This window comes from Melanotaenia boesemani, chromosome 3, assembly GCF_017639745.1.
Source record: "Melanotaenia boesemani isolate fMelBoe1 chromosome 3, fMelBoe1.pri, whole genome shotgun sequence".
NCBI lineage: Eukaryota > Metazoa > Chordata > Actinopteri > Atheriniformes > Melanotaeniidae > Melanotaenia > Melanotaenia boesemani.
Window position 1 is genome coordinate 28,999,637 of NC_055684.1, and position 15,254 is coordinate 29,014,890.

Sequence of the window (15,254 nt, forward strand, 5' to 3'; positions counted from 1 at the left end):
TGTGTACACAGGTGTAAGTTTTGTGTGTGTGTGTGTTTACAGTAATGTGTGAATTAGAGAGCGACCCTGCTTTGATTTTTTTTTTTTTACCCCCATTTCCTCTGCTAAGGCCCTGTATTATTAGTGTGCTGGAATCGCTTGACTGAAAGCTGAGGGATTAAAGCCGTGTCAAACATGCTTCTCTGTCTCACTTCCTCTACGACCCCCCTCCTTTTTTGCCCCCCTCCTTTGGCACTCTGTGTTAAAACTTGTCTGCTGCCAAAACAGGGATCTGGTAACTTTGGGAAGTGCTGTTTGTGTGAATTTCTGCTCACAGGTTCTGCTCTCTGGCAAGCGTCCAGATGTCCCAAACAAAGCATCTCATTGATTATTTTGGAGGGAGATGACGTGGCTTGTTTGTGTGACACATCTGATTTGATTAAGGCCTGTTTTGTGTTTGCTCTTGAGGCTATAGTAACTTGCAGCTGTATAGACAAAATGACCATGGCCCCTGGCCGTGACCTTTAAGTGAACACATGTAACTCAAAGAGAAAATGATATGAATGCTTTCTGCTGACAAAATTAGTTGTTCCACTAAGTGAAGCAATAGACTCGAGAGTGACATTTACATAATGCTATTATCCTATAATAACTGTTTTCACTAACTTCTTTTCACAGCTACCAGTTAACCTCCCCCAAGATTGCAAAAATAAAAGTAATAATTATGCAACAGAGTTTTAAATAATCTTTTAGTAGTTAAATATTTAAAAAAAAATAGCATAAAGCTGTATAACTATGAGTGAATTCTTCAAGCTCTTAATGAAATGAGCGTATGATTATTTACTGTGTATGTTATTGAACAGCTTAATCTGAACTAAACTGAGATGATTTCAGTGTAGACCCGCTGTTTGTTGTGTAAGTATGGGGTAACTGGGCCGAAAGCCAGATGATCCAGGTTAAATTGTGCATTTGTCTCAGATTTTCTCAATAAGCTGAATGCAGGGCAACCATATTCCATTCTGTGGCTTTTGTGCTTGTTAGCAGCATCCTGAACGTTGCTCTGCGCTATCAAATTGAGGGCATTTCTATAATCATCATAATAATTTTACTCCTCAGTGAGCAGTACTCTGATTGCTCCTGCTGTATAATCAGCTGAACATCAGGCTACAGAGATGCTCAGCTGATTATACTTGCTGATAAGCAGTTTTATTTTATTTTAAATGTGGCTGCAGTGGAAGAAGAAGTCATTGTTAAAACAGGCTTTGGTATAATTGCCATGTAAGTCTTAACATGATGAAAGATGATCATTTACATTTTATCTGCAAGCAGCTTTGATGAATAAAGGCCCTACATTTGAGTTAATGTATTTTACTTACTGTACAAAAGCAGACCTAAAAACATTTGATGTTTGCATTCTTGACCAAAGAATGGCAAGAGTAGAGGATAAAGCGTGATCTGGTATAGAAACGAGGGGATTTGGTGAGCTGGGAAGTTAGACTTAAGGCTTACATTAAGGCATTTATAATAAAGCAACATCTTTGCTTCAGGACAGAGAAAGAAAGATGGGCTGTGAATACTGGCATTAAATTGCTGATTATAAATTTGGACTGTACTGAAAGGAAACTGTACACTTGTTCTCTTTTGGCACTCATCTGTTATCTTGCAAAAAAAAAAAAAAAAAAAAAAACAAGAAAGAAAGAAAACAAGGAAGAGTGTGTTATCATTGTGTTCTGATAGGTGTCAAGTCTCGTTCTGTTTATAAGTGGCTCTCTGAGCCCAGTCTCACAGCAGCAGCTGCATAAATCTTCCAGCATACACCAGCCTGTGCCTGCATCTGCCTTGCTGTCACAGCTGCTAAATGTGCCAGTGGCTCTGGTTTTTGTTAGGCACAAGCCTAGATTTTCATGGTATGTGATAAGTTTTGAGCATGAAAAGGTCCCACCATTTAAAGGATAGGCTTAGAAGTATTAGATCTTTTCCTCATAGTCAACATTTCACCAAAAACATCAGTATAGTCTCACATGTATTATGTGAACAGCCAAGATTCTCTCTGTTATTGTGTTTTTCATGTCTTCAAATTATATACAGCACATTAATCGGTGATGAACATATTACAGTTTCCTTCACGGGATCTAAAATCACATACATACATTCAATCACCGATGCTTCACTTTCAGACCATTAGTTTTATTTAATCTTCTATCCCTCCTGTCTGTTTCAGATGGCGTCCATTCTGTGTCAGCTCAGTGCCTTCTCCAAGTCACCATCATTACAGATGAGATGCTGTCCAACAGCATCACACTGCGTCTAGCCAACACCTCCCAGGAGCACTTCCTGTCTCTGCTACTCTCACAGTTTCTGGACGGTGTTGCTCGGGTCTTGTCTGCTTCTCCTGAAGATGTTGTCATCTTCAACATCCAAGATGATACTGATGTCAGCGCTCGCATCCTCAATGTCAGCTTATCTGTGGCTGTACCCGTATTTGGAGAGGGGCACCAGCGTTCCGGTGGGCTTGGAGAGGAAAGGCTTGGGAGAGGACTTGAAACCGGAGAGTTCTTTGGTTCAGAGGAGCTCCAGGAGAGGCTGTATTTGAACCGCAGCCTTCTGGCTCAGATCTCCTCCCAGGAAGTTCTTCCCTTTGATGACAACATCTGCCTGCGGGAGCCATGTGAGAACTACATGAAGTGTGTGTCTGTGCTGAAGTTCGACAGCCTGGCGCCGTTCGTCGCGTCCGACACCATTCTGTTTAGGCCCATCCACCCCATCGCTGGGCTTCGTTGCCGCTGTCCCACCGGCTTCACGGGAGACTACTGTGAGACTGAGATTGACCTCTGCTATTCCAAACCATGTGGAGCCCATGGTGTGTGCCGCAGCAGGGAGGGGGGCTTCACCTGCGAGTGCTTTGAGGATTATACAGGTAGGAGCTGTAATGTTTCATGTCCTTTTTTCTTACTAGCTATATCCCTGTCAGACTCACAGGTTTCTTGTTGAATAAGATATTTGACTTCAAGAGTTTAATGCTCCTCAAAGGTAAAAGAGCTTATTTTCTGTCAAGCTGCTCACAAGCTGCCTTATACATTTTAATTTCTCCTCTTTTACAAGCGTCCCCTGGGGGCTTTATTGTCTACATCTGCCCCAATCGGCCTCTTCTTCTTCAGCTCCTTATTGAGACTGACTCTTTATAGACACAGACTGTTCACTACACTAATGAGTGGTTCTGCGGAGGAAAGCTGAGTGATGAGTTATTGATTTGATTTAACCTTGTTGCAGTAAGCCACAGCAGTAATATGACCTGGTAAAACACTGCTGTTTTATTTGTTGTCTCAACGGGCGGTGGATGCATTCATTATTTAAGTTAGCTAGTTATCCTTTTTGGTTTGCATTTCTGATCAAGATCAAGTCATGTAGTTTGACTAAAATGAATGTTTAAACTTTATCTTTCTGCACAAAGTCCATATTTTTCTTTCTTTTTCTATTTTTGTATTGTGTGTGTGTGCATCTCTATTGAAAAACCACTATAGCTTCATAAATATTCACACAGACTCAGTAGATAATGTCGTATGGATATTGGAGAGTGTTTCACAGGAAGAGCGGCGATTGAAGTTCTGTCTCCACGCTCATGTCTATGTTTAAGGTCAGGGATTTTGAGAAAAATCCTCTTTCTTTCAAGTGTTTTGTACCAAAGAAAAACACTTCTGTCCAGAGTAGTATCACTGAACGAAACAGGGAAAGGAAATTATTAATAATAGATGGTTACAGATGTGTGTGTCCTGGATGTGAAATACAGATCTGTAAAAATATCCAGCATGAAAAAAAAGAAGAAGAAGACAAGGAAAACCACAAAGCAAACAGCACGTCCAGTTAAAGGGGAGAGAAATGTCCATTTTCAACAATAGAGATTAGTTAAGTTTTTACTGTTGGTAATAAAATTGTAAAGCAGTTGCAGGATTTGTTATTTATTCGTTACTCTGAAAATTATTCACATCTTCAAAGGGTGAAAGATAATCAGCACTGAGTTTATAGGTGAAGGAAAGAGGAAGGAGCTGAAAAAGGATAACAGAGCTAAAATATGTAAATTTATACAATATGGATATTAGGATAATTACACGCATATTTTTGTTGAGAGGTTAACTGGGTCAAATCCCTAATTTTAATGTGATTTAGAGTTTCATCTTGCCTTTGAACTAGATGAAACTCTTGGCCAATGACTTGTAGAGTAAAACTTAATACATCTTTTTTTTTAGCTAATATTTTGTTCACATAGTGTCATAGCTTGCAAAAAAAAAATAAATTTAATGTCTGTAGTTGTGCATGAACACTATATGAATAATTGATAACAGTGACTTTAGTAAACTGTCATTTGATTTAAGGGTACTTTTGAACGATTTAATGTCCCCAGTTTGTGTCTTCACAATACCACAGGGCTCATTCGACCATGCTTAAAATGACTGACTTTAGGTTTATCCAAAACAGACCGTTTCCATGTGTGTATTGCATCAAATGCAACTGAGCTGCTGCTGCCTGCATGCTTTGCCTCTCCTACAGTTTCCATGAGCACCATGCTGAAAACAAGGGATAAAAAATGTGGCTGCTCACAAAAACCACAGGAGCTTAACCATAGTTACACTTTTAAAGTTGTAACAGAACAAGAACTTATAGCGTGGGAGCAAGTATGCCACTTTGTGCTTTTCTATACAAAATTCTAAATTTCAGAGGCACTGCCAGCGTTGTTCAGGTTACACTAAAGCATGAAAGAGAAATATGAAAACACAGCAACCCACACACAGTCCTAACGCTTACGCATCGATCACTTACAAAGTTTTCCCAAAGTCTACTCATCCTTCTACATACCACTGATATGTGGGCATGTTTAGAGGTTAATCAAAATTAAATCTTTACAAACTTCTGCTTATTAATCAGAGTCATTGTTTCTATCTATCTATCTATCTATCTATCTATCTATCTATCTATCTATCTATCTATCTATCTATCTATCTATCTATCTATCTATCTATCTATCTATCTATCTATCTATCCATCCATCCATCCATCCATCCATCCATCCATCCATCCATCTACTGCACACATGCAAGACAAATGAGTTTGAATTTAACCTGACCATTTATCCATTTCTTTAGATCCCTGCTGGAGAGTTATGAAATTCTTTGTCTGATGCTCTGACTCTGACAAAGAATTTGTGAAAATGTTCAAGTAACTCAGCCATGTATTTTTCTGTGATATATCATTGTACATATATGTATATTACTGCACTCGGTGTCATCTTCAAGTTACTTAGATGGTGATTTTTGTCAGGTGACACTGTGGTTATAAAATCATGATTTTGTTAGAGCAGAGCAACAGTTTGAAAATTCATTAAGTGGCCATGAGTTGACACGTAGTCTTAATGGGCTACTTTTCTGCCACCATTCTGACGCTGTTATGCATCTGACAGAAGCAGTAGACAAATATGTGAAAGAGAGCAGCTTTATTGGAAACTTGACTGTATTAATATACACTTGAGTGTTTCTATTGTTATAAAAAGATTAAACTATTGAGCACATTTTTATTTAGCTTATTTAAGGTTTTATACAGTATTTAGAGAATGCTTTGAGAAATAAGTCCTTGATGAGGTATACAGGAAACAATGTCAATAGTGGGATATCTCATGTCACATGCAGGAGTGATTTGACCCCAACCACATTGTCTGGGTGTTAGTGTAGTTTTGGTTAATTACATTTTTAATCCTTTTGGTCACACTAACATTTTAATTTATATTTTATAAGTACAGTTTTGGCCTGACTAAAACCCAATAATTATTTATTCTTCTAGCGTCATGTACAGTAAATGTACTCAGAATGACTGGTACTGATTATATAGATTTTTAAGGAGTATAAAATTTGATACATTTTTATTATTAACGTTCTCAATTCATAATTTGTATTTTGCACATGCTCTTATGCTGCGTATCTTTTTTGTCATGAGGTGGAAAATAAACTCACACCTTATGATGTAGCTTAATAAGAAGAGAAAACTGACACTGTCAGTGTTGCCAACTTGGCAATTTACCCTCCTGCAAAAGTGAGGTCTCTGCCCTGCAGCAGGAACACCTCTCCCTGTCTCTACTGCTCATAAAATGTGCCTGCACAGTGTCGTCCTCATTGAGCATTAAAAGGAGGCTGTGGACTGTCTGAGAAAAGACGGGAGATAGTCGTTCATATGCAATATGTAGAAATAGCTGAAACCACGGCACAAACACCCTCTTTCACTAATTTGTCATTTTGTCTAACGACCTTGCAGTTAAAAAATGAGGATTTTATCAGAGCAAAGAAGCAGTGTCAAGATGTTCTAAAAGTGATAGTCACCGGGGTTTGTCTGATAAAAGAAAATTGTCATTGGTACATTCATTTTAAGACAAAATCATTGATGTTTCAGGTGCATATGTCCTGCAGCTTTGCACTTAATAACTTAAACATCTGATATAGAAAAACTTCTGTTAAATCTGATTTTGTGATCAGGTAAAATATGATTATGCTTCAAGTTCAAACGTGAGAGTGGAAACTGCTGAAAATCACACTTTTCACTTTGTGCTCTCACTACTGAGATTGTTTCCATTATACCTCATCAAACACTTTTTTCTCCATGTGTGTATGCAGCTATTTATAAAGCTTCAAATAGTGTCAGCTTTTGAGTGTGTGGGCTCACTTGCTCGGAGTCCAGGTGGAGTGGCACTTCCATGTTCTTGCACAGTTGTGGGTGATGGAGCTGGACTGCAGGTGCTTTTAATGTGAATCAGCAGCAAAAAAAAAAGAGGGAGTGTGTGAGTGGGTGCAGTGGGCGTACTTTCATCCGCAGTTTGCAAAATGAATTTTTATGAGAATGTGCGGTTTAGACATAGAAGCTGTAGGATCCAGTGTGGAGGTCTTGCAGAGTTAGTTAAATGTGCTTCTGGAGCTTGATGATTTTGTTGAGGACCATGATGAGGTCTTTCAGGCAGGTTTTATTTAATGTAGGTACCTGTGATCCACAACTTCCACTGTTTGTTTTCCATAAGTTTGTCAGTCTCTACTCTATGTGGAGCTCAGTGTGTGAGTGCTAAAATGCTCACTCCATTCATTTCAGGTGGGTGGCTAAGTGCTGAAAAGCTGCAATTATGTGTGTGAGAAAGGTGGATGGATAAATTGCAGAATGCCTGTGTGCTAATGGTGCATGTGTGTGTACTGACAAACTGTTTGACTGTGGGCGTTGCCAGATGGTAGCAGGAAGAAAAATGCAAAGGGATGGAGTGAATGTTTTGGTTCGGCTGAATCACTGTGAATCGTGAACAATGTTTTGCTTTAGTTCTCTTAATACACAAAGCAGGAGAGATGCTCACCTTTTCGAACACTGTCTGTTTGAAGGTGACTTAGATGCAATTCTTCATGTATTGATGTTTGCGATAACTCACCAGCTAACAGCTTGCCTCCACGTTCCTGTGAGGAGAACGTGTCTTTTTCTTTTGTGTTGAGAACACATTTTTGAGATTTTAATGTGTGTGTACAGCTTGGAACAACAGATAACGAATGATCACATTCCTGTTTTCAAGCTCTCTCACAGTGCGACACGAACACCTGCCAAACACGGAAAGCTCCTGAAATTTGCTGCTGAGAGATGGCATGAATAAAAACTGCGCCAGTGTTGGCGCATGTACCGTTTTAAAATCAGAGCATTTGCATTTTGTTGTTCTGTAGAGAGTCAACAAAATCACTTTCTTCTCTCCCAGCAGGGTTCCTCTCAGAGCACTTGTTAATTGTCTGAGCCATAACAGCTACTGTCTGTCCTCACCAAATTAAAACTACATAAAAAAAAAAAAGAAATATAAACAGTCTATGGAGATTTGGCCAATTACCAGGTAATTTATGTACTAAACTTACTTTGGTCGTGACCTTTTGTGAAGGTATGATGTGCTAAATTTAAGTACTTAATAGTTGACAGTTGTGCTAATGACAGCTGTTTTCTTTCTTTCTTTTTTTTCACTTTATGAAAAAATTAAACTCTTCTGTTGGCATCTCAAGCTTTTCTAAGCAAAACTGATATTGCAGCAAAAAAATATTTAACTGAATTTGTGTTGAATGAAAATGGAAATCCTTTTTTATTGCAACTTTTTTTGATTCAGGATGTGAGAGGCGAAGGTTCTTTTGTTGTTGTGAATGATTGCTCATTTCTTTACTGATGCCGCTGTGTGGGAAATGTTTGATTGTGTTTGGTCCTCGGACTCCAGATGACCTGTAACGTGATGAGAAGACGGAATCGTAGATACAGCTGGGGGTCATCTATCTGCTGCTTTATTGATTACTTTATCTCACCGTTCACCTTCAGCTGAAGCTCTTTTCCGTACCGCCACACTGCCCTCAGGTAACTGCCCACTGTGTTTCACTGACAGTGATCAGCTCCTGTTTAATAAGCAGCATGGGCATTTAAAAAAATGTATTTACAGCATTTTTTTATTTTTTACTAACACTGGCATTTGGTTTTAGGCATTATCCTAAATTTGCCTCCGATAGATAAAACCTGTTATGGGTGTACAGCTTAAAATTGTTTTTACACACGTTGTTTTACAAATAAATATCTGCTGCAGTAGGAGGCTTAAATCTCATGATGTTGTTTATTTAGACAGACAGTAATTATGAGGGTTATTTGTCACGTTTGATTTTGGTGGGTGCATTTTGTTTTGTTTGTGTGTCTCAGTGTAAAGCTCCACAGGAATCAATTTATGATAATTTGGAAGATAAAAACAATATGCCATTAATTCATTTTGCATATAAATATCACAGATAAACAAGAATAATTTTGTAAGTGGATGGATAGAGGTGTACATATCTTCATTTATATTCCATGATGTCATTTGCTTTAATGCTCTCAGGTGTTTCACTGTTAAGTTCTGCCATTTGTTAGTGTCCAAGAGATATTTACTCACCACTCATTCATAGTTTTCATCCTTTCTGTTGTATTATTAATAAAAATGTTCTTCTAAAAGTTAGTATCCTTAATAAAATAAGTGATGCCAGAACATTTAAAGCACAGTGTTTCCTCATGTATGCGTAGAAGCAGGATGTCTGAGGTGTCTGTGCAGTTTGCTGCTTAATGATTCATGCTGGCAGCAAACAGAGGGTGTGCTTACTTGGATGGACCTATAGAGGGGCGTAAATAGAACAGACCAGACGTGTTTGAATTATTGATCAAGTTATTCTGTGGAGTTGTGAGCACGAGCCAATCCCCTTCTTGATATGCTGCTCACCTGGCTGCCGTTGGGTGCACCTGTGGTGCACCACAGCGAGGCATTTACCAGATATCATCGAGGGAGATCAATAAACACATTCCGGTAGTTATTAGTTTCCTTTGTGAATCATTTCTCAGTCACTGTGAGTTCCTGTAGAGCTGCTCTGCCCACCGGTGCTGTCCACCTCAGCTACTTATAGAAAAACAAGTGCTTTATTGCTTCCAGCAAGTTGTTGAATTAATAACAAGGCAGGCTGCGACAGAAAGGCTTTATTTTACCTCTGGCCTCCCGGCTGTAGATGTTTGTTATCAGGAGCCATCAGTAAGTACGCAACAGCTAATAGTTACAGACTGTCGGGAGAGAGCAGCTGAAAATGGCACACTGATGTATTATGTAGAAACAGGAACAGGGAAAGTTCTTCAACACATGAAAAATAAAAGAAATCCCTGCACGCTTGCTCCATCCATCCCTTGGAGATTATTTATTGACAATGTTTTTATCCAGGTTTAATCTTCTTCGGGTCAAAAGTTTAACCACATTAATTACATGGCCTGATATTACAAGTTTATATGTCACCTTAGAGGTGGGTGTACCTATTGTTATTACCATATTTCAGAAGCAGTTATTGCACCTTTTACCTCATTATATTTATTCTAACTGCTTTACTTATTATTCATGTTAAGAGAACTTGTAAAACAAGATCTCATTTCACAAGTACTGTAACCTGTGCATATAAATGCATCATTTAGCAATAATAAACTGAGTGTTTTAACCAGTTTCATCTCATTTATAGTCTTCTACCTCTGAGACATAAAATTAATCAATTGAATTCAGTTCAAATGTTCTTGCATTTGAGCATGTTTCAGATTAGTTGTAACAGCATTTAGTTGCTTCTTACTTCTTTCCTTCAGTTATCGTGTCTTGCAACCCCTTTGTTGCATCCAGCTCCTGTCTAGAAACCCCAGACTGCACTATTTATTGTAACTAGATTAATTAAATCCATCAATATTATATTAGATTGATGTATTAAAATGAGAAATAACAGTATACCAATAGAGAGTGTTTGCAGTACAAACAGTTTTTAATTTTTAAGCTAATACCACATATAAGCTTGAAATGCAGAACTTGTTACTTGTTATAGAGTATTTTCAAACTTTTTTTTATAAATAAAATTCTGTTTAAGGAAAGCAGCGTTAACACTCAAACCAAAGAATCTTTCATAATTAAAACAGTTATAATAGGGTCAGTGGCATATTAATAAGTTTGAAAACTCCCAATCTAAGATTTATAAATTAAACAAAGCATGGTAGCTACCTGATAACCAGCTAAACTGGAGTCTGCAACAGGCTCATTAAACTACACGTATGCCACGGCAGCTGAATGCTTTTAGACTCAAAATGTATCTCTGTAAATTTCATCAACGTTCGGGGGCATTATCGGTAAATCTCCACAAGCAGCTCTTCGATTTACTTTGACTGAATAGATTTTCCTCAACAACAGCAATAAAACAAAGAAGCTTTCTCTCAGCGGACTGTGAATGGAGTGATTAATAGTCAGAGTAAATAAAAGGCCTGTGTATCAGTGCTGTTGGATGAAGACGTAGACTGTGCGTGTTTGTGTGTGTGTGTGTGTGTGTGTGTGTGTGTGTGTGTGTGTGTGTGTGTTACAGTAGAAATCTTACACGCAGCTGACTGAGTGGCTTTGACACAAATTCCTGCTCACGCATGGCAGAGCGAGCAGCCTTGCCTCGGCAACTGCTGTAGCCTCCCGTCCCGGCCATCTCGACGACTGGCACATGTGAGACAGGCTGCAGGGGCAAAGGAGGAAGAAGAGGAGGATGAAGGGTCATCTAAAGTGTTATTATGTACTGCTGTCCTGCACTTCTTAGTGATCCCTTTGATTCTAGCCTGATGTGACCTCCAGTTGTCCGTCTCACTCAGCTTCTCACAGCAAATAATCAGCCTGATTGTTGATTAATATAGAAAATCACCAAGAATCTTTGAGTTTTTGGCTCATTTATTAGAAATTTGTGTTATTTAAGCATAATTTAATATGCTTATAAACATAAGCAGTAATTTTATTTACCACTTTCTGACAAAAATATATGATTTTACATTTATTTATTTAGAAAATCAGCTTCATGATTGATTTAAATACACCTTGTGATCTACAGCATGACCTCCCTTTAATCTGCATTTAACAAAGGTTTAATGAGCAGTTATTTTATGCAGCAACTAAGCAAGCCTGTATTTCTTTCTTTGAATAAGCTTTTAACAGCATGTGGTGTTGAATATGTACAGGCACTTTCTTTTTCTTTTTTCTTTTTTTTTCTGGTAACATGATGAAATCGTCAAACATATAAAAGCCCAGCATAATCATCGTCAGTTGCCACAGTCTGCAGAAACTGCAATCGTTTTGTCTTCAGCATCTGAATCCATAAACACTTCCAGCTCACTGCTTTTAAGCCATCGTGTTGTTCCACTGAATACGAATTGAGCACAAACTGCAACGTATTCCCAGCGGTGGAGGGGGGGGATGCGGTCACGCTGGATGTGACACAAAGAAGCATGTTCAAACTGCAGACAGGAGAAAACGCTCATCATTTAAAGTCAGACATCCGCTGATACATTTTGTCAACAAGTTCTTGATTTATTCATCACATAGTCCTAAATGTTTGAAGCAGTTTCTTTTTTTCTCATATGAGAAGGGTAATGTTAGGTTTCTGTAACGACACATATGGCTCAACTGTAGTGCCAAAATGGAGGGGTGGGGGTTGCATTATTCAGTGTCCCAGTTGGTTTGAATGAGGTGGTGCTACTTGTCATGAACAATATTAATCTTCATTTTTTTTATCCTCTTTTCTCCATCTCCATCCACCCTCCAGGGGAGCGCTGCGAGCTGTCGTCCCGCTCAGGCCGCTGTGCTGCAGGAGTTTGCAAAAATGGAGGCACCTGTGTCAACCTTCTTGTTGGCGGGTTTAAGTGTGAGTGTCCACCGGGTGGTTTTGAGAGGCCCTACTGTGAGATGACCACGCGCAACTTTCCCCCAAATTCCTTCCTGACCTTCAAGGGTCTCCGTCAGCGCTTTCACTTCACCCTCTCACTCACGTAAGTGCCTCCCTGCAACATGGATCACCTGTACTGCTCGCTTCAGTGAGTCAGTCTTCATCCACCTACACACCACACAACATACATCATTGTGCTTGCACTTCCACTGTTGGGTTCTCATATTTATGTAACCATAACGGTGCTTAATACATGTAGCCATAATGGGATCACTGAACAATAACCATCTGATAGCAGAGCCACTTCAGAATCAGAGTAAAGCACTGGGACAATGAAAGCAGAATTACTGGGGGATAGAGATGTTTTTATAGAGGTGCAGACTATGAAGCAAATGTTAGACAGAAGGGGAGCTGAAGGAGATGTGTTTAAGGGAAAGATTGCACAACATGAGGATGTTAATCTCATTTAGTCAGATCGCATTACAGTCACAGTGTCAGTAGTTACTTTGCTCAGTCTATTTCAGCACAGTCTCCTCACTGAGGTGAAGAGAAGCTGTTTTATCTCTGATTGTAACATCATGACTGTGGCTATTTTTAATTTCAGTTTTAGTTTATTTTAGTCTAGTGATAGTGTTTTTTTCTACATTTGTTGAATTTTTTCTTTTTGTAATTCTTCTTTTAATTCTTCTTTTTTTTTCTTTCTTTAAACCTGAAGAGAAGAAGTCCCTGTATTTCCTATGGAAACAATAGTTGGTATTAATGTACATGTAGTGTAGTCTCCGTAATAGGCCTGCGTTATATCAAATAGGTTGGCATAATAAGCATGTGTTTTATCTATCTATCTATCTATCTATCTATCTATCTATCTATCTATCTATCTATCTATCTATCTATCTATCTATCTATCTATCTATCTATCTATCTATCTATCTATCTATCTATCTCAGTATTACAGACATGTCTTTAGGGCTCTTAACACCTAACTGACATTGAGAATCAGTGGCAGTGAGAGGTCAACTCCATGTTTCCTAGTCTTGTCTGCGTCTGTGCAAACACAACAGCACTTGAACACACCAGATGACTTTCAAATATTGGTGAGGACATAAAATTTACTCATGCACTTGAAGACATAACTTCAGGAGCAGAAAAGGATGGTAGTATGATAAACAATAAGAGAAAATAGCAGTGTGTGTTTTGTGTATTTTGGTAATGTCATACATAGCTGGTCTCTCCTGAATTAAGTAAGTGTGTTAAACAGAGAAAGTACAAGAAAAACAGCTTTTTACTGATACTCCAGATGTGCCTGATGGCCGGTTGTTAGGTTGGGTTCTCCAGAGGACTTTTAGGTTAAACACTTTATTTAGTATCTACCACAGATATGTATAAATGCATCAGTTTTAGATGTATTACAGTTATTAGTTATGAATGTTACTTGGTAATCCTGGTAACATGTTATTGTCCAGATTTTGTTTCTTTTAGATTAGGCTGTGTCAGTGCTGTGCTGCAGAAGATGCTAATGCAGACTTGCTGAAAGAAGACAGGCAGGTGAAGAAAATAAATAAATAAAAAATAAATAAATTTTTTTAAAACACAAACAAGAATGCTGCAGTGGCAGGGAGTCTAAAAATGGAAGTCAAAACTTAGAGCTATAACAGACTGAAACTGAAAACACGGCAGAAAACAAAGACAGCAATCTGGCACTAAACACCTGGTTGTATGCTGAGGAAGATGAGTGACAGTCAATCAATAAACCCTGGTGAAAGACAAGGACAAGAAGCGAAAAGAAACCCAATGCACAAAGAAGAAACTAATACAAATCAGAACAGGAAGTAAAGCTAAAAGGAAAATGTAAAAATCTAAAGGACAGGATCAAACTAAAACAGAAACAAGGATCACAAAAACCATGGTAAGCTAGGCTACATGCGTCTTCCTGTTTTTCAGCTAAGCTAACTAGCTGTTAGCTGTGGCTACATTCGGACATGACTACAGTAGTGTTTCCTGAACTATCATAAAAGTAGGACTAATTTATTATTTAAAACAATGTTTTTAAGAAAGTGACAACATTTTCTCTTTAGGTAGGAGGCTATATGATCTCTGGTAGTATATGTTTTACTTATCCCAGTTAAGATATTGGCCTGTGCTTTTCACACATCTTTAGTTAGACTACAGGGCAGTGGGTTGCCATGTTACAGTGCCTGCAGTTAATTATCTCCATGATAATTGCCAAGTACGAATTAAAAACTTAAGCTTTGAATATGTGTGTCTGGTCATATAGACGTGACTTGTGAAGAAAAGGGGAGCGAGTTGCTGTAAGACAGGGAAGGGGAGCTGTGGATACAACACGTGCAAAGACAGTAACTCTGTGGGATGATATTAAATCAGTCAAAAAAAACTGTCTGTTCTGTTTGATACCTGTCACAACAAGCAACAACAAGTACCACCGCTCAAATGGTATCACTGGAAACGTGCCCTGACATTTTGCGTAGCTTATTGTGATTCCTGTCACCTTAGACGTGCTCTGCAGTGGCTGTCGGTGGAAATAATATCCCCCTGTGAGCTTTATGCACTCGGACCCTCTTTAAGCAGGGCTCAGATGACAGTCTTTTTTGATGAAGAACTGCTCCGACCAGTTTTGAAAGGCGACTACATTTCACCGGCAGGCCAGAGAAGCTGTGAAGTAGCTGCTCTGTAAAAGGTGCCGATACTGACAGCTTGAGGCAGGTGAGGTCAACTAGTGGCTCTGTTACCTGAGCTTGCACTGATCCGGTTTCTTCCAGAAACAGCATCCGATGTAACAAATGGCTCAGGGTGTGGATCTTGTTTACTGTTTATTTTCCTCTATTTCTTCCAATCTTGATGCTAAAAATAATCTTTTTATCCCTTATGAATTACCACAAGTTCTCTTCAATTTAAAAAAAGTATGAACAGACAGGATTTTTGAGTGTTTCTTAATTAGTCTATATATACATACACACACACACACACACACATATATATATATATATATATATATAG

General features: G+C 38.6%; 1 protein-coding gene across 5 annotated transcripts in view; it reads left to right on the plus strand.

Annotated features, from left to right (window-relative positions):
* Nucleotides 1-15,254, plus strand: part of celsr2 (cadherin, EGF LAG seven-pass G-type receptor 2) — a 59,444-nt gene that overhangs the window by 18,664 nt on the left and 25,526 nt on the right. For all 5 annotated transcript variants that reach the window (XM_041981443.1, XM_041981444.1, XM_041981446.1 and 2 more), the window contains exons 2-3: nt 2,201-2,896; nt 12,120-12,342. In XM_041981443.1, the coding sequence (XP_041837377.1) occupies nt 2,201-2,896; nt 12,120-12,342 (919 nt within the window). The remainder of the gene's footprint in view (nt 1-2,200; nt 2,897-12,119; nt 12,343-15,254) is intronic.